The 18,387-nt window shown below is 40.6% G+C and overlaps 1 protein-coding gene across 3 annotated transcripts in view; it reads right to left on the reverse strand.

The window, feature by feature from the left end:
• rabgap1l (RAB GTPase activating protein 1-like) overlaps positions 1 to 17,566 on the reverse strand; it is a 120,600-nt gene extending 103,034 nt beyond the window's left edge. Inside the window, exons 1-9 of one of the 3 annotated variants that reach the window (XM_085774745.1) lie at positions 17,463 to 17,566; positions 10,403 to 10,629; positions 9,818 to 9,980; positions 6,926 to 7,130; positions 6,021 to 6,195; positions 4,978 to 5,135; positions 4,097 to 4,207; positions 2,368 to 2,434; positions 1,773 to 1,875 (exon numbers count right to left, since the gene is read on the reverse strand). In XM_085774745.1, the coding sequence (XP_085630871.1) occupies positions 1,773 to 1,875; positions 2,368 to 2,434; positions 4,097 to 4,207; positions 4,978 to 5,135; positions 6,021 to 6,195; positions 6,926 to 7,130; positions 9,818 to 9,980; positions 10,403 to 10,540 (1,120 nt within the window). In that variant the 5' untranslated portion in view covers positions 10,541 to 10,629; positions 17,463 to 17,566. Of the gene's footprint in view, positions 1 to 1,772; positions 1,876 to 2,367; positions 2,435 to 4,096; positions 4,208 to 4,977; positions 5,136 to 6,020; positions 6,196 to 6,925; positions 7,131 to 9,817; positions 9,981 to 10,402; positions 10,630 to 17,094 lie in introns of all 3 variants that reach the window. The other 2 variants (XM_085774746.1, XM_085774747.1) reach the window with 2 other exon arrangements.
• Positions 17,567 to 18,387: the final 821 nt, after the last annotated feature.

Below are 18,387 nucleotides of genomic sequence, written 5' to 3' on the forward strand. Positions count from 1 at the left end.
ATTCAGCAGAGCTTAAAAAACAAAACAATTACTGATTTATTAACTGATAACTTACTCGGCAGGAAATTACTTAATAATTTTGACCTTGATCAGAGCTGGAGGAAGAAAACTGGTTTCAAAATCATCACTTCAAAACAAATCACTACCGGATCTTTTATAAGCTACATAATTTGTTTTAACCTTTTCAATATCAACCATTTCAGAGGCTCTCCGACTTCTCACTGTTAGTAAGGATGATTTACATGCGTGTGTGTGTGTGTGTGTGTGGTTTCACACTGCCTAACATAAGAGACTGCTTCAACAGAGCTAACATCCATCTCTAAGCCTCTGAGTCAGCAAGTTGCCAAGTCGTCTAATTTGTTAGCTTGGCGAGGCAAGCTCTCTGCCCCGATACACTCCATAGGTCCCATTTGAACACATGTAAGCACTTCCTTTTCAATAAATATGGTCTCCTCGAGCACACATCTCAGGCAGCAATTCTGTTTTAAAACTTAAAACTCACGTTCAATATGTTAACATTCAGAAAACACCAAAACAAATCAATTAACTCAAATTATTTATCTTACTGACAACCTATCGTATCTAACTTCATCTTAACTATTAAATGATCTAAGTATAACATCAGTATTTATTATAATTATTATTATTAGTGTGCTTGAAGTATTCAATGTTCACAGGGTTTTTGGTCCAGCATCACATGCAGTGCCTATACAGTACATGTTCCAATAGATGAACTGAATGGTGTGGGGGGGAAAAAGTCCTGTGCTAATGTCAATCATGGTTTGTGTTATCAATTAGAGTTAATAAAAAGAGGAAATTGTAAAAAGCTAAAATACTTTAATGTCTGTAAGAATACATATCAGGACTGCACCGAGAAGTGTTGAAGAATAATCTCATGACAATGCTGCTTTTCATTCTGTTCTCACACGTTTCAGCAGCTGTTGGCGCTGCGGCCTGATGTGATTTGATCACTCTTCGATGTGCATAAACATGCCAAGTTTTGACAAGTAGTAGTAGTCACAAGGCCAAACACTGTGAGATATCTTGGAAAAACGGAAGAAGGCAATTATCACATCCAAGATCCACTTATGGATGTACATCATCATTACCATCATATCATAAATGCATCAAAACTGACTGTACAGTTGCTCTTAAAAAAATACTCAGCCAAAACCTATTTGTGTTGATATCAAACTTAATATGTATTTATGTTTTTATACATGATTGTACAGTGGCATCCAAAAGTTTGGGCACCCCTGGTCAAAATGTCCGTTAATGTAAACAGTTAAGCAAGTGGAAGATTAATGATGATCTCTAAAAAGCATAAAGTTAAACATGAAACACTATCTTGCCATATTTTAAGCAATATCGGTGTATTATTTTTGTTTGTTACAATTTTAGAGTGAAAAAGGGGAAACAATTTAGCGCCCTGCAAAAGGTATCAGACAAGCTATTTACTATTTACACACTGTGATCGTTTCCAAAGGGGGAGCTACTCGGTGCTAACAATGCAGGGTGCCCAAACCTTTGCTGTGAAGATAACAATATATATACCGGTATATTGTTATATTATATTAAAATGTTAAAGGAATATGTCATCTGTATTTTAATGCCTTTGGAGATCATTTCATCTTCCACTTGCTTACCTGTTCACATTAATAGAAATTTTGACCAAACTTTTGCATGCGACTGTTACTTCACTCAAATTTGTAAGAATAGCTTTATGAAACATTTTCTACTTTTGCAGCATGGTAACTGTAACTCATCCTCACCTTTAGGTGTGTCTTCATTCAGTGGCTGGAAGGCTGCCATGTTGGGGTTCCAGGTTCCTGTGATCACGTAGGCTTTCCCATCAGAGCTCTTTCCCATCGACTCCTGTGCACAGAAACATCCAATTGCTTATGTTCTTCTAACAGTATTATTTTATATACCGTAATTGCAAGTCACCTAAAGAATGACTTGATTAAAAAATACATAATAAAGATGATGACCTGCAGTTAATTCACAGGAGTTGAAACTCCAAATGCACTTACTGAACCCTAAGGCTGGGCAAGTTTATTTGTAACAACATCCTCTGCCCTTAGAGCCTCACATCAATTGAGGAAAAAAACCCAAGAAAACCCTCAACAGGGAAGAAAACCAGGAGAAACCTCAGGGTGAGCAGCAGAGGAGGGGTCTCTCACCCATTACCTGGAACCTTACCCTTTAGAATTAATTAAAAGGGTTAAGTATCTATAATATGTTAAGCATTTTTAATAAATGAGTGTGTTGCCTATTCTCCAGTGTACAAAAATACTAATAATAATAATAATAATTTCTACTCTCAAGCATCATAATGTACTGTAAATGGTGTCAGTGTGTGCTCACCATGTCTAGGAGATGCATGTCACTGTTGCAGACTTTCTGTCCTGGACTCAGCAGCATCCCGAAGCACCTAGAGGGAAAACACAGCAGGTACAAACACAAATCAATACTCGCTAATTCCACTGCAGAGGCACAGGCTTCATTCACCAGCACAGCGGGGGAAATTATCTGAGAGGTAGAGGAAGCTCAAATATGGATTTAAAAACCTAATTTCAACAAACTACACTCATAAATATCATGTTAATGCTTTGTGGGTTTTGGGTTTTCAGCCAGCATCCAGAAAGCATTGACAGACGCGATTAAGCATTAGTCTCTTTTTGTAAAGGTCATTCAGTGGTTCTTTTGGCCAAAATTAAAATTATTGTGATAAGATGTGCATCCCAAAATAATCTAGCCTGGCTTGTCATCAAGGTGACAACACTTTCCCTGTCTGTACCAACTGTATGTGATTCACAGGCCTGAAGAAGGCCGATACTTATTGCACTGTGGGCTCACCCTGTCTAGGATGTCCAGGGAGTTAAAATATTCAGGGGCAATAACATACAACAGTCAACCTACAGTGTTACTCTACCACCTATAATCAGAGGTCTTATCACATTTTTATTCCTGAAGTCCTGAATCTGTCCTCCAGCCAATCAATAGTGAACCAGCATGGTTTATGTACAGTAGTTTCTGGTTCACTGTACCAATTCCAACATTAATGAATTGGTACAGTAACCTCAGTTTTAGTTTACAGGTGCCATCAAGTGGTCAACATAGGAATCTCTCTGTCGACAAAATGCATTACATAAGAATGTGTTTACAGCTAAGACAGCACTAACCCGGGATAGCTCAAACTGACTCTGCAAAGACACGGTCAGATGACTGGTGGTATTTCAACAGGATTACTAAGCATGAACAGAGAGACTTCAAGATGGAAGACATTCTTTCTCACAGAGCACAAACCACACAACATTTTAATAGAAATGACACTCAAAACTGATGCTTTTACAAAAATGAATGTCAATAAAAGGTCTAAGAACTTCAAGGGGATCAGCTCTGGGCACAATAGGAGTTTCCACTGAGACTAAAAATAAAAAAGGTGAGGGCAGGTGTTTGTCTCCCGCACATAGCAATCTGGAGGTAAAGGGTGAGGCGGAACAGGGGGAGTGGTGACGTTGACCTAGTTCTTCAGTGCAACCGTGCTGCAAAATCATGTAAAGATAGAAATAGGGGAGAATGCGAGTCAAAAGTGATTTAAAGATACAAGCACGTCTTTGTCTTGGGGATTACCTTTATTTCTCTTGATGCTTATGTGTATTGCTGCTGTATTTTGATTAGTGAGCTTGAGCACTGTCCTTGTGAAAGAAAGTCATTTCAAGCAGCCTGGTGCTTTCATCGGGAAAGTCACTGTATAATTTACCATAATGAATTTCAGAACAAGGCTATATAGATGCTGCATTCACACCCAGCATGTTTAGAGCAGTGTTTTCGAACTCTACATCATTACCTCCTTTGGTTCAGTTCATTTGTCCTGCTGAGACAGATGTCTGCCTCCAACTCTGGTGCTGGTGCAGCATCAAGAGAAATGAAAATACAAACTCCCCCCCCCCCGCAAGAAAAAAAAAAGTATAATAATTGGAATAGATGCAGTGGCAACACCTGCAAGGAGACACTGACACAAAGACCCCTCCTCCCTGGTGGCAGGTTTGGAGTCTAGCCATGAATCATCTCTTTTTACAGTGATCCTCACCTCTCGATGCCGAGCTCTTTGTTGCACATTTGCTGAACCGAAACCACGACCTTCTTCTGGATGCCCTGTTTCAGCTTGAAGTAGAACTTATCTCTGTCCTTAGGCACTGGACTGAGGAGACAAGGAAGACAAGAGGGGGCTGTTATGTCAAAGAAATAAGGACTTTTAAGGATGTTATCCCATTTTCACTTTGTGTTTAGTTGTACTGTGATTTTATATTATTGTTCTCTCTGGCTTGATATTGATATCAGTTTCTTTTCTACATCCTTGATACAGTAGTATGATGAGCAATACGAATGGTTACAGATTATATATGACAGGTCTTCGATCAAGTTCTCTCCTGAGCACATTATATATTACAGACTTCTGCTTTCAGAACAGCTACTGGGACATTTTATTTCTGAGGAGAACAGATAACAGTGAGAAAATGAAAATCCATTTCTAAAATACTCGATATAAGATGGCTTGTGAAAATGGAAAAAATTCTCTCACTGTGCCGACAAGTTTTATGCTCTTTATGGATGAACAATAACAGAAAGATAAAACAGTAACCCACCAGCACATTAGCAGTAACGCACACCTTTCCTACTATCAACATGAAATACCCACACTCCTGAGCTGATAAGGAAAAATAATCTGTGTGCATTTAATTCCCATTTTTCTCTGAGTCCTCCTAAGAAAATGAAACAATGGTGCCACACCATCATACTGCAATCTAGCAATCTCATATTTCTTCCATAAATGGCCGCTAAATGCATAATCCCAGGTAGTTTGAGTATACAGTACTATATAACATATATAATGACAGCATACTGTGGCTTAACATGGACAGACATCCAAGACTTTAAGTATCAGTATGTGTGCATGTGTGGACCAAGTACCTGTAGTTTCCCTTGCCGTCGTCCTCTTTGACCTCCAGTGACACAGTGAAGGTGTAGAGGTCGCTGTCAGGCGGACTGGACAGCGCCATGTCCCTGATGTCTGCCGGCCGAGATGAACGACGGAAGGCAGTAGAGAAACTGTAGAGGATACGACTGACCTGGATAGAAAAAGGACAAGAAGAGATGATGAATAAACACAGAATCTTTACAGGCAAAAAGTGATGGAAGTTTGAAAGATTAGGAGGTGAAGAGAAAAAAAAACTAAATAAAACGCAATGCAGTGCAATATGAAATACAGATGGAAAATAATTTAATTTCAGAGTAGACAAGAAAGTTTAAATGAAATGCTGAAGAAGGAAATGAGGAAATAAAATCAATATACGCAAACAGAAATGAACAAAAACATGATCAAGCAGAAGAGAAAGTTATAATCATTATTAGAAAAGAAAATGCAACAGAAGACAACAGCGCCCCCTGCTGGATCAGTAGTGTCAGTACGTAAAGGACTCAAACGTCAAGTACTGTATATTTAGTGTGGTGCACAAACTGTATGTTCAAAAAGCAGTAATGTCTGCTTTCACAGAAGAACGATGTGAGTTTTGTGAGCAGAGTTCAGAGCACGGCCTGTAATCAGTTAAACGATTAGGCCGCTTAAGAATGAATATTATGGAATAAAACACACTTATCATGGAGGTGTGCTGTATACAATCAGATTAGTCGAAGCGATTCTTGTACACTTGTACATCATGGTGGCTTTAAATTCTATCTGTAAGTGCATCAATGATAGATGTTGTACATCTTTATCAAATTGTGTCTGTGGGATAGAAAATGTTGGAGAACCTACCAAAAAATGAGTTCTTAATTTAGTTTCCTGTTCCAAGGAGCTTTTATGACACTGGTTATTGCTGTCTAATTATGCAACATTAAGTATCGTATATTACAGTATGTCTCGCAGCCAGTCATCTATTGGGCCTAAATTACTGCGCAAAACAAATTGTATCTAATTGTACATCACCATGGAATAGAAATCATGTGTAACTCACGGCTTCTTTAATGTGGCAGGAGAAGACGTGGATCTGAAAGTCCTCAGAGCTTCGGTAACTCTCGGTGAAGGAGAAACAGTCGCTTTCCACTGAGCCCTCCCGTCCCCGGGCGCAGAACAACACTTTGTAAATGGGGAAGGAGGCGATCTCTGTACCTGAAGCCTGGTCCACAATCCTGAACACAGACATTTTATTTTAGATGTACTAACTTAAGTTTGTCCATGATAGTTTAGAAGAAGAAGAAGTTTGACATCTATTACCAAGATTGATCTATTTTAATTTGATTCTGACTTGCTTCCCAGAGAAAATATCTAACATTCAGAAACTGTTAAGATGCTTCATGTTGACATGCAGAACTGGCATCAGATATGTTAAATAAGACTGAACCCAAATGTAACACTCTAACTCAACCAAGTTTCTGTTCAATTAGGAGGTGACATATCTCACATGTCACTGCATTTTCTACATGGTTAAAAAAAAGTCAGGTCTCATTTCCCCTGTGCATCTTAAAATGTCATGTTCCCTTTTCATGTAAATACTCAGATTGGTTGATAAGTTTCTCTAATCGTTGTTCTTGTTTCTCTCAACATACATCAGAAGTGATGAGTATCTTTAATAGGCACATATACCTGTGCTGTCTAATGTGGCTTCATAAAATGCATACAGTTGTTAGCACTGTTTTCTGTGCTGATCATTCCTATTACATGACCAAGGTCCATCTGTTGCATAACAAGTCTATCAGTCCATAAATATGGTTGTTAATAATGCCTCAAGTTTTTGTTTCTTTACTACCCATCTAAAGATTAAACATGTTCAGCTTCCATCTTGAACAAACATATCTACTTTTCCATTTTCATTGACCTCAGTCTCAATACACACAGTTCCACTCTCAATGTTTTACTGACCGGACAGAGCCATCTGGTCCACTGGGGACATGTAGGGTGATGGGGATGGGGATGGCGCTCTCGGCTCGCAGCGTGGCCATGGCCCTCTGAGCCTCTGCCTCGTTGCGAGGGGCTTTGACCCAGGTGCAGCCCAGGTAGGACAGTTTGTTGAACTGGACACTGTCCTCCTCCAGGACGGTGGGGCTGGGTGGTGCTGGACATTCTTCTGTGGACAAAGAGGAAGGTTTTTTTTTTTTTAAGTTTAAATGTGTTCTTGGGGTTTTCCATCCACATCATTAGGAGAAATGGAGTGAGGCGGAGTAAGAAGTAGAAAGATATAATCTGTTCACTGTGTACAAAAATGTACTTTTGTGGGAATTTTTTGGGTATTTGTTGACCTATACATTTTTGGAATCTGCAGACCTTGGGGATTCTAAAAACCAATGTTGCCACTTACACAGACACCTGTATGGCAGCCATTTTGGAATTTCAAAATGGGGGCCATAAAATACAGAATTTCAGTTATCTTGGCCTCTAAACATCCTAGAAACTCAATTAAACATGCCAAACCTATGTTTTCTTAGTCAAGGAAACCAATGGTGACTTCAGAATTGTGCTCATAATCACGCTGTGGCACCACCAAGTGGTGGGAAATGAAATTGTGGCGCCGCCAAGAAGTGGAAAAGGAAATTGTTACTCTAATTCCCGACCCCATGTCAGAAGTCCTGGGAAAAAATACTTTAAATTTCTGCATATGATTATATAAACAATGACAAAGGTAAATTAAAACTATAATCCGTACATAAATGTTATATTTATTACACCATAGGCTGGTAACAGTCAGGACTCGGTCAGCACAGAAAACTTAAAAACTCGAATTTCATTGAAGCAACTGAAGCAATCTTCACCAATTAACAGATTTATCAAACAGAAAATGGATCTCAATATAAAACTTTGAGGGGGCTGAGGGGCTAACCCAGTGCAAGTCCAGATCTGGATAACTGAAATTCTGTATTTTATGGTGCCCATTTTGAAATTCCAAAATGACCGCCATACAGGTGTCTGTGTAAGTGGCAACATTGGTTTTTGGATTCTCCAAGGTCTGCAGATTCCAAAAATGTATAGGTCAACAAATACCCAAAAAATTCCCACAAAAGTACACAGTGAACCTGACTAATAGTAAGGTAACAACATACAGTACCATGAATGTGGCATAACATCAAAGCATAATGAGAAAATGAAATGTTTTGGATCCTGTGATGTAACTGCTGCACAATAGACTGGTGCATTTAAGGAGAGAGACAGTAACAGACAGAATGACAACGGGGGAAGTTGTGGTGTGTGTGTGTGTGCGGGTGGGGGGGGGGGGGTCTTTTCTGAAGTGGCCTTTGACCTGGAACTTTCACACTTCGACAACAGGAAGTAGAACAATGAGCAGCAGCTGGACGTCCACTGCTGAGTGGCTGCTAATCTACCACACACTAACCATTTCCTCTTAGCTCACTATGCAGTTGTGTATCGTTCAGCACGAAATGCAGGTAACACAGAAGATGTGAAGGTGCAAGTCAATAAATAAATAACGTCTTGACTTCAAAATACATTTTACAGCGTTGACCAAAGTTTGTCTGTACAGAAAGATTTAACTACATCTGACCCACCTAAGGCATTTACTGTATAAAATTAAAATGATCAAACACCAACAACTTTTCATCTTTTTCCTGCTTATTTTTAACAAATCTGTTTTACACCACATACTGCATGTCTAAAAACAATTATACAGTACTTTGCAAAAGTTTGGACTTACCTTGGCTTTTTGCAGTTCGTTTTTTTCTAAACTTCATTTTTGCAACAGTGAATTTATGCCTGTCTGTCTGAGGAGAGAATGCAAGTTTCCTTCCTCTGTGACAGATGTCTTTTCTCTTAATTTCATTTTCATTTCCTCTGAAAGTGTGTAGGGAGGGGTTCAACACCATCTTTGGATACCTAAGTGTCCCTAAGTGCAGGAAGTGTCCCTAAGATGCAACTAAAAAGGTAAAGCTCTGTTGTTTCCACATGAAAACTACTACTTATAATAGTAATAGAGATAATCACATCATAGACATCCACATTTCTGTTTTTGCATCCAGTGAATTAACATAGGATCTCAAATTCTTTAGCATAATTAACATGTGGTGGTCATGTGACATAAAGCCCAGATAATGGAATATAATTTCACCATTAGCACAGTTTAATAATGTGAGGCCCCAGAGGGAGTGGAGCCTGAAGTTGTAACCTAGGTGGTGCTCATGCCGTGCATGTGCCACGGAGGCAAACCGTGCAGTATGTCAACCTCAGTGTTGTTTTTGCACTCATGTTTGTTGAGCTGCCTCGACCAACCTGTCCTTGTTGATACAAAGAGCAGTTAACCCAGTGGCATTGAGTTCAGATACCAGCCCTGCCAACGTGATATGGCAAAGGTAGACTGATTTTGTTATGTCAGTGACTTGCACGCATCTGAATGAGGTCAGTCTCAGACATTTATTCATCAATTATGTGTTACACGTTGGTATGTCCACTCTGGTATCAACAAGAAATAGGCCAAACAAACACTCCACTATACAAATAAACTCAATTATATCTGAGTTTTTGCTCAGATGTCTCAACTGTACCAGTGTCATGAGCTGTAACCTTATGCAGAATGAGAGCAAGATATACTCTTGTTTGCAGCATTTTTCCACTATGGCTGGAGGCTTTCAATTTTAACCAGACTGATTCATAAAGTCCTCCATTTGCTGTATTTTGTTGTCCCACCTACTAAAAGCCAAGATCACCAAAATATTAACAATTTACGTCACTATTAAGTTATAGTGACAGTGGTCAGTTGCTTTAAAGATTTGAACCTACAACAACATGGATGCAGAGACCGTAATATACCAGACAATATACCTGGAGGTCGGGCTTCCTGGACTTGGCTCTCTGGCTCCTTGTGCTTCTCCATCTTTTCCACACTGCTCTTCTCCACCTTCACCTCATCATCATTATCATCCAGTACCTCCTCCATAGCTTTTTCCAGCTGCTCACTTCCATTCCAGGACATCTAAGACAGTAAAAACAGCAGACACGACGAGAAACACGGTGAGGAAAAGGAAACATTAAGGCAGATGAAGACAGACTGGAGCTTCCTGGGCTGACTCAATCCTTTGGCAAGACCTAGTCAAGCACCTTTTTTTCCCCACTTGCTCTCATCATGCTTTCTTAAGCTGTAATCACACACAAAAATCTTTTTTTTTTTTTTTAAATTACACCCATTGATGATCTAATGGGCCAAAACAGTGGTAGCCAGTGACAGATTTGGCTGAGTAAACAGGTAGGGAGGTACATTATCAAATCCTGCAGGAGCTCAATGGGGGGAAAATATGTTTAAGCTGCTGCCTTTGACCTTCTTAAACTCCCAATTTGACCCTCAGCATTCAAAAGACTTTAGTGCTCTGACATGTTGTGTCCATCTGTGGTTCTGACCTTGAGTCTTGGTTTACCCTCAGAGCCCTGCGGCGATCCAGCAGCACTGGACTGAACCAGAACAAACTCCTCACTGGTGACGGTGGCCACGGACTCGGTAGAGCTGCTGACTTTTCCCAGTGAGGAGATGTCATCCATGGCTGGCTGGTTTATTCAGGGTCGGCTGGGGAGACCAGGGTTAAAGCTCTCCCCCTTCCCTCTCCTGTGTGCCCAGCTCTGTAGGCAGCCTGCATGCACAACAAATGGAGCAGCATTAAGACTGTTCATTATTCAGGTCATTGACAGCACTTAATTGAACAGCTACTTCTCCTCAGGGCCGGGTGCATGTATGTTTTTTCTGTTAAGTAAATCAAGGTTTTAACAGGTTACAATCAAGGTGTTGCTACTGTTATGTATAAGACAACAACAAAACCACAATGGACTCTTCCAGTAGTTAATACATGCCAGAAACATGTTGGACAACTCAACCACAAAAGTTGTGACTCTGCGCTGAAGTTAGTTTAACCATCCTGTCGTCTTTGAGTTAACAGTAATCAAACCAGCCCAGACATGAGGACAAATTGTCGACCTAACCACAAATCTAATGTTTCACAATTCCTAAAATTGTTTTCAGTGCTTAAGAGTGTAATTAAGTCTCTTCCTGATCACTCAGGGATTTGCCAGTCACAGTGTCTGACAGGCTGAGCTGGTGGCAAAATGAGGTCAGAGAGCTTCCTTTAATCACTGTTGTGGATGATGGTTCCACTTTCAACATACTTCTGATGCAGAACTTTGTGGCCATTAAATGACTAAGTGAAATACTACTCACGCTTCAGTGGTATTATAACACCAGCAGTAGTTGAACAGTCTGCTGCTGTATTGGCCCCTATTGGCACAGCAATACATTGTTTACAGTAAAACTACCTTCACTGGAGCATTTTGTGATATGGAGCCCTTGGTTATAATAACTAGTCAAACCTCCTTTGGTGCTAATAACTTTAAACAAGCGCTTCCTGCAGCTGCACAATGTTCAGGAGCCATTCACACCACTCTCTCTTGGAGAACAGCTTCAGCTCTGTCATATTTTAAGGGTGCCTCTTCTCTTCAACTCATTTCAGAGCTCCTTCACTGGGTTAAGGAGGTCAGCGCTCTCACTGGGCTTTTCCATCAGGATCATTCTCTTTGTTTCAAGTCACTCTTTATTAGAATTACTTTGATGTATCACCCAACTTCTTCTGACACAGCCACCCACACTTTATCCTGTACGATGCCATGAGAAACCTAGGAACTCTTTTCACTCTTTGATGATGCTGAGAGTCGTCGGTTATGTGAAAATTTCAGGTTTATGCAGATAAATAGTTCAAATCATACGTCTGTGTTTTTAACATTGATTTCTTTTATTTATCCGGTCTTTTATCTTTACAATATGTCATATTATCAGGTTTGATAACACCTGACTCCTGGTAGCACATGTCATTAAAATAGGGGTTCAAACTCCTGCAACACTTTACTTTCAACCATTCATTAGAACACTGGATAATTAACTTCATGTTGCTGGAGTTTGACCTCTTTGGACTTTTTCTTTTCACCATACCTTTGAAGAAGGTGAATAGAGCCAGATATTTCATCTCGGCCTCTCTACACCAGGATAAGGGCTCACATAATTGATCCAGCCTCAACTGTAAATGTTTTCATCATGTATTTAGTGTGAAACAGAACAATAAGGACCTTGGGTTAGCCTGCCTCAGTGACTTTAAAATGTTGTTATATAAATTGTTTTGTTTAGTTTTTTTTAAAGGTTCATTAGCAGCATTTTCACAAATGTGGTACAGCTGAAGCAGCTACCAAACAGCTGGATTTGAGATATGCAGAGGTTATGTTGATACCATGGGGAAACACACACACAGAGTTGAGAACAAAAGTAAGAAGGGGGCATTCATTCACACACAGAGACATGATTACATGCAAACAAAAGGCATTCATACACACTTAACCCAGGCAAATTATATTCATACATGCACACAGTCACACACGGGGGGGAAGGAGCAGTATCATGTGCTCCAATCACACTTATTCAATTACACGAAGCACAGCATGAAGCAGAAAAGTGAACACTCCCACTGATTCACTTAGCTGCAAAGAGCTGCAACGAGAAGGAACCCAGATGAAAAACACAGATAGTGACTGTGCATGCTGGGATATTATGTCATTTAAAAGCTAAATTCAACCGGATCTCATGTCTGCTCTTGTACGGTTGGACAGGATCTGATGTGTCATGTACTGTACACACACCTCAGCCTCACAAAAGTGCTTTTTAATCACAATAATGCTCACATTGTAAGAACAAAACACGCACACACAACACCCTCATAAAAACAACAGTACAGAAATTCACCGCGTACTTTCCATGATAAAAAAAAAAGTGAACTAAAACCGCATGTGATAAAATTCTTAGTTTCAATAAAAGGGAAATAAGCAGCCAAACTGAGACCAAAGCTTTTCAAATGCTAACAACTAAGTAAACAATATGGTAGTAGGGACTTTGACTGATTTATCCACTGATGACTAATTTTACAGCTGAGTGGTCATTAAAAACAGTGACAGTATTCATCCAGAGTAGACCACTTCTGCTCTCTCCAATTCTTCCTGTCTTTGGGTGGCTGAACAGTCTCTTCCTCTCTGGTTTGAACTTAAAACATTAACAGTAAAGCAGCACCCAGTTATTACCAGTCCACTCCTCCAGTACAGTCCCAGTTGGCAGCCTCGCTACCAAACCACTGCCCACATGGAAACTGTGAGTGTCCGGTGGTGCAGACAGACGGCACAACAACCACAGGCGCTGCCGGGCTACCCAGCTAGTAGCTACATTACGTATGTATGGGTGCATGTGTTTCTGTGTGTGTTGTCATCGTCATCGTCATCATCATGCCCCTCTGTAAAAATCACACAGATACAACAGTAGTCAGACGCGTGAAATCAAAAACACTGCAATCCCTGTTTTGAGAGTCAGAGAGGAGTAAACTCCACAGGAAGCCATACAAGCACACATACAAGTCTGTCAGTGTGTCAATCCAAAATTTATGATTTCATATATAGTGCATGATGATGCTGGGTGAAATATGCACGATGTTAACAAACTTGTGACACTTCACTTCAGGGTTGAGTGACTGGGACAAACGTCTCCTTTTAACCTCTTTCAGCTGCTGAGGGCTGATACATCTGCTTCATGACTGCACTGACTTTGCAATGAAGATGGACAGGTCCACAGAGGATACAGCAACCCTGCTGCTCCACACTGCACCGGAGCACCTGCAGCTAAATAACACATACGCTTTGTTGACTCCGCTTTCAATACAATCCCACCATGCAAACATATCCCCAAACTTCTCACTGTGCACTGCTCTTCAACTCTGACCACTGGTTCCCCACAAGGTTGCATTGCCCAGTCCGTTATACACTATGTCCTTCCTCCTGCCCAACGAACTACACCTTTACATTTGCAGACGACACCACAGTGCTTGGCCTCATCTCTAACAACGATGAGTCTGCTTATAAGCAAGAAGTGGAGAATCTGGCAGTCCGGCGCTCTGAGCGTCAACAGTCTGAACATCAAAAAGACAAAGGAGATGGTTACAAGCTTCAGGAAATCACCTGTGCCTGACAGTAACAGAGGAGTCAACACAGCCTCTGTCATTGGGAAAACCCAGCCAGCAACGTCTAAAAACTGAGAGGAGGACATCTAGCACAGAGGCTGCTGGTCAACTTGTATCGCTGTGCAAAAGTGTCTTGACTGTACTGCCTGACCTGGTGTGTTGGTTCTTCAGCTGCACCAAGGCAGAGCAGCCAGACATCCAGAGGATCACATCAAAACAGCTGGGAGGATCATCGGTGCTGAGCTGCCTGACATCTACTACATCTCCACCTCCACCTCCCACAACGCTCACATCGCATCCTCACAGACTCTTCTCACCCTGCCCATCACCTGCTCCAGCAGCTCCCTTCAGGGAAGAGGTTCACATCCATCAAAGCACACACCTCCAGAATACCAGCTTTCCACTATTTATTGCACTACTTCTCATTGCATATTTACCATCATGGCTGTAGCACTTGATTGTTAGGATAGTTTTAATATCTGGAGCTGTCTTGCCTTGTATGTCTTGTTGTTCTTGTGGCAATGACAAATAAAGTAGTTTGAAGTTAGGGTGCCCAACCTCAGGGCTCCAGACTGCCCCTGAATGGGGCATGTCACCCCTACAATTTGAGACAGTGCAAGTACATTTTTTTATCTACTTGCACATGCGCAACCAGTAAATTTGCTGGGTTTATTTTGTAACACTGATTAAACTGGGAAGAGGAGACTCAAAGACTCAGGTATCTGTCATTACAGGTGTCAGGCCAATGTCTGTGAGGATCATGGATGAAATGGAAATGTGAATATTTGCTTTGCAAGCCGATTTACAGTGTGCGCCCCTAAATTTTCTGTTCGCACTCCTAAAATTTAAGTTAAGGGGCCACTGTGCTCCTAGTAATTAAAAAAGTAAGTCTGTAGCCCTGAGCCTGGACCTGGTGACTGCAGCTTTCCTGTTTTCAATTCAACTGGGTTATTATGGGGCATAATCACACTGGACAGACCTGTCATTGCAGTATGACAAACCTATTCAACACTTACAAAGGATGGGAACACTGTTAGGGTTAGCCTGGGGCTGAACATACTAACGCCTTGGCATGATCAACTTAAGCAGCAACATTTGCCAATGCAGACCACTGTCTCCAACTATGAAGTAATCAAATCCTTTCTAATTCCAGGTAATCTGTTATGCTGCTATCTTTTGCTGTGCCTTCATGCTGCGGTATGGGTGTGAATCAGCACTGCCAGGGGTGGGAGTTAAATCCCCTGTAGGCATAAATGTTCCTGGGAATCCAGTAATCACACATCATGCCAAAAAGAAAACTCAGCCTGTCCAAACACCTGAACAAGCCTGAAGCCAGGTGACCCAACTCAGTCTCACAACAAACATAAAAAAAAATAGTTTACAGAGACAGAAACCAGCTCCACCAACAGAGTGTGGCTGAATAATAACACCTGTTATTCCCGTTTGGTGTAAAGCCACGGTCGTTATTGTACATGAATCAACTGCTCTTAAACCTGAGGGAGACAACCTGTAGCCTAATGCACAGTGCTGCATAAAAGACTTTAACAAGACTATTCATTTCACTTATCTATTTGTTTTCTTATTTATAGCATCCTTTTTTAATTTAAGTGTTTGTTTTTCCTCATTTCCAAACAGGGCTGCTGAGCCGTTTCCCATTGTTTTGGTATTTCAACGATGATGACACAAAGCTCTGTGAGTCAAAGTTCAGTTAATCTGATGAATCAAGGGGAAATGCAGACTAATTATTCCTACGCAGGAACAATTATTTGTGTTGCAGGCTAATTATTCCTGCTGTACTTGTTTGTTTTCTAACTCCTTCATGTCGAAGAACACCTCTCTGTTGAGACACAAAAGGCTACTTTGTTGTGGTGCCAACGCCAAAGCCTGGCCTACATCAGACTACTACCTGTTTATTCGTCTTGGCTCAGAACCTACAACCACAATCCACTCTCAGGTAGCCATGTATTTACAGGCTTCATAGTCAAATTGTTGCCAGTCTATCTCCATAATACAGTCCTTTCATATCTTAATGCATCAGCTACTTTCCCTAAAATATGACAAATATTGACCAGAGAAGCTTGCACATTCACAAACCAAGTGAAACCAAGACTTCAAAAGCAAACCAATAATGTGGAACTTATACTGTAATAACTTATACTTATGCAATAACATAACAATATTATGAGTTATGCAACAGCCAGACAAAAATAATAGTACATCTATCTGTTCTATTTTTTTTTTTTTACAGAGGTGGAAGGGACTCGATGTGCTGCATGATCATTTAGCGCCAAGTGTCATGTCCAAAATAGCATCACACATCAGCAAAGTTGAGAACCACAGTGACAGTTTCGGTTATATCACCCAGCCGTACTTGTGTTATGACTTGTGAATATTGAGTCTCAGGTCAGTGAAGCAAATGCTGTGACAGCATGACAAGCAGATGTGGTGATGTTACTGAGCAGATGAATGGGTATATCGTCTACTACAACACAGCTGTGAGTGCTGAGGTCGAATAAAACTCAGTTTCATATTTGAAACAGAACAAAAAACAGATCAAGTAAAACAGGTGTGGGCCATTCCTATATTAGACAATAGTACAGTGTAAAAATGGCTCAGTGCCAAGGTGTCAGCTGATGGCATCATTATTACAGGTGTTGATGCTCTGACTTCCACGTGAGTAGGTAGTAATTTATGCGTGTAAATAATAACTTTGCGGTTGAAAAGTCAATTGAATATCTAGTCTTAAGCTGTGTACGAATTGGTTTCCTTAATAATTGCTGCAGTAAATTGATAATGCTCCTCTGGCTGGTGTCCGCAGGCCTGGATGGATCACACACCACAGCAGTGTCTCACAGCATCTTACTGTACAGCAGGCTAGGTTTTAATGACAGCGTATTCTCTTTACGACAGCTCTTAATGGATGTTTAGTAGGTTAAATTAAATTGCCACGGTGTTGTGTGGTGAAACACACACACCCAGCAGACTTGCGAGGCTGAACACACACAAACACATACACACAGGCAAAGCAAAGAATTAGCTAGCTAACTAAGGCTAACTTACCCGTACGGTCACCACAGCTTTTTATTCAACACAGGGAATGATAATAACACTAATATGTGTTTGTAAAAGTAGACGCTTTGCCAAGGAGCTAGCTGTCACAACAGGTGAACATAGGCTAAACAGGAAGTACCTCTGTGTGGGTAAAGGCTGGACCTGCGAGCTGAAGCTAAGTGTGGCTAACGCTAACCTAGCTCAAAGTCCAAAACAGTCTGTCCGCTCTCAGCTAACAGCGACAGCGACACCCCGCCCCGGCTCCCGAAAAGGAAAAATGACGAGAGACAAGAAGGAAAGCAACGTTTCTCTTCCTACATGATGTAAATGTAACACTGGAATAAACAAGGGTGTCGCTAATAAAGCTGTCAACTCACTTGTTTTGGGAGCGTTGAGGAGTTGCTGCTCGCAAGCTGCTGTCAGGAGAGTTGCAGCGAAGATCGTGTGTGTGAGAGGAGGAATCACTCGAACGAAGATCGTGTGTGTGAGAAGAGGAATCACTCGGGACTTTTTTTTTTTAAGTGATGCCCTTTCCGGTTTGGAAAGCACTGGAATCCACTTCAAGCACCTCTTAACAATTTACTGCGCAGCTTTCATATTTTCCCCCAGTTTCATTTATGCATTCTCAGTTTTACTTGATTCATTTTACATACACAGATCTAAATTTTCAGGCAAGAAGCCACATTTTCTAGAACTGTCTGTCTGCATAGTTAACATTGTGACATTTTTTTTTTAAAAAAAAGCTGTTAAACATGATCTTTGTAAGCTTTACAACATATTCAATGAATAGGCTAAGTATTTTTCTTTGTCTTGTTGTCACCCTTAAACCCCTGGCATGTTTATGATTGTATGTTGTACATGCTTATCCTTGTTTGTATTCAGCTATGGTTTTGTTTTCCCCTCATACACTACCAGTCAAAAGTTTGGACACACCGTCTCATTCAAAGGTTTTTCTTTATTTTTATCACTTTCTACATTGTAGGTTCATACTGGAGACATCAAAACTATGAAGGAACACATTATGGAGTTATTTTGTAAACACAAACGTGTTAATTAAAACCAAAGTGTTATTTGTCACCTGACTTACAGTAAAGCCGACTGAGATGCTGAAGGGCAAAACAGCCAACAAGTGCACAGGGAACTCCAACTTCAGTTAGAAAACCATCAGGTGACAGCCTCATGAACCTGATAACAGAATGCCAAGAATGTCCAAAGCTGCCATCAAAAAATATAAAACATATATTGCTTTGTTGAACACTTTTTTGTTTACTACATATTTGCATATGTGTTCCTTCGTTTTGA

This window comes from Trachurus japonicus, chromosome 4 (genome assembly GCF_045865225.1).
Source record: "Trachurus japonicus isolate A0001 chromosome 4, Traja_1.0".
Lineage (NCBI taxonomy): Eukaryota > Metazoa > Chordata > Actinopteri > Carangiformes > Carangidae > Trachurus > Trachurus japonicus.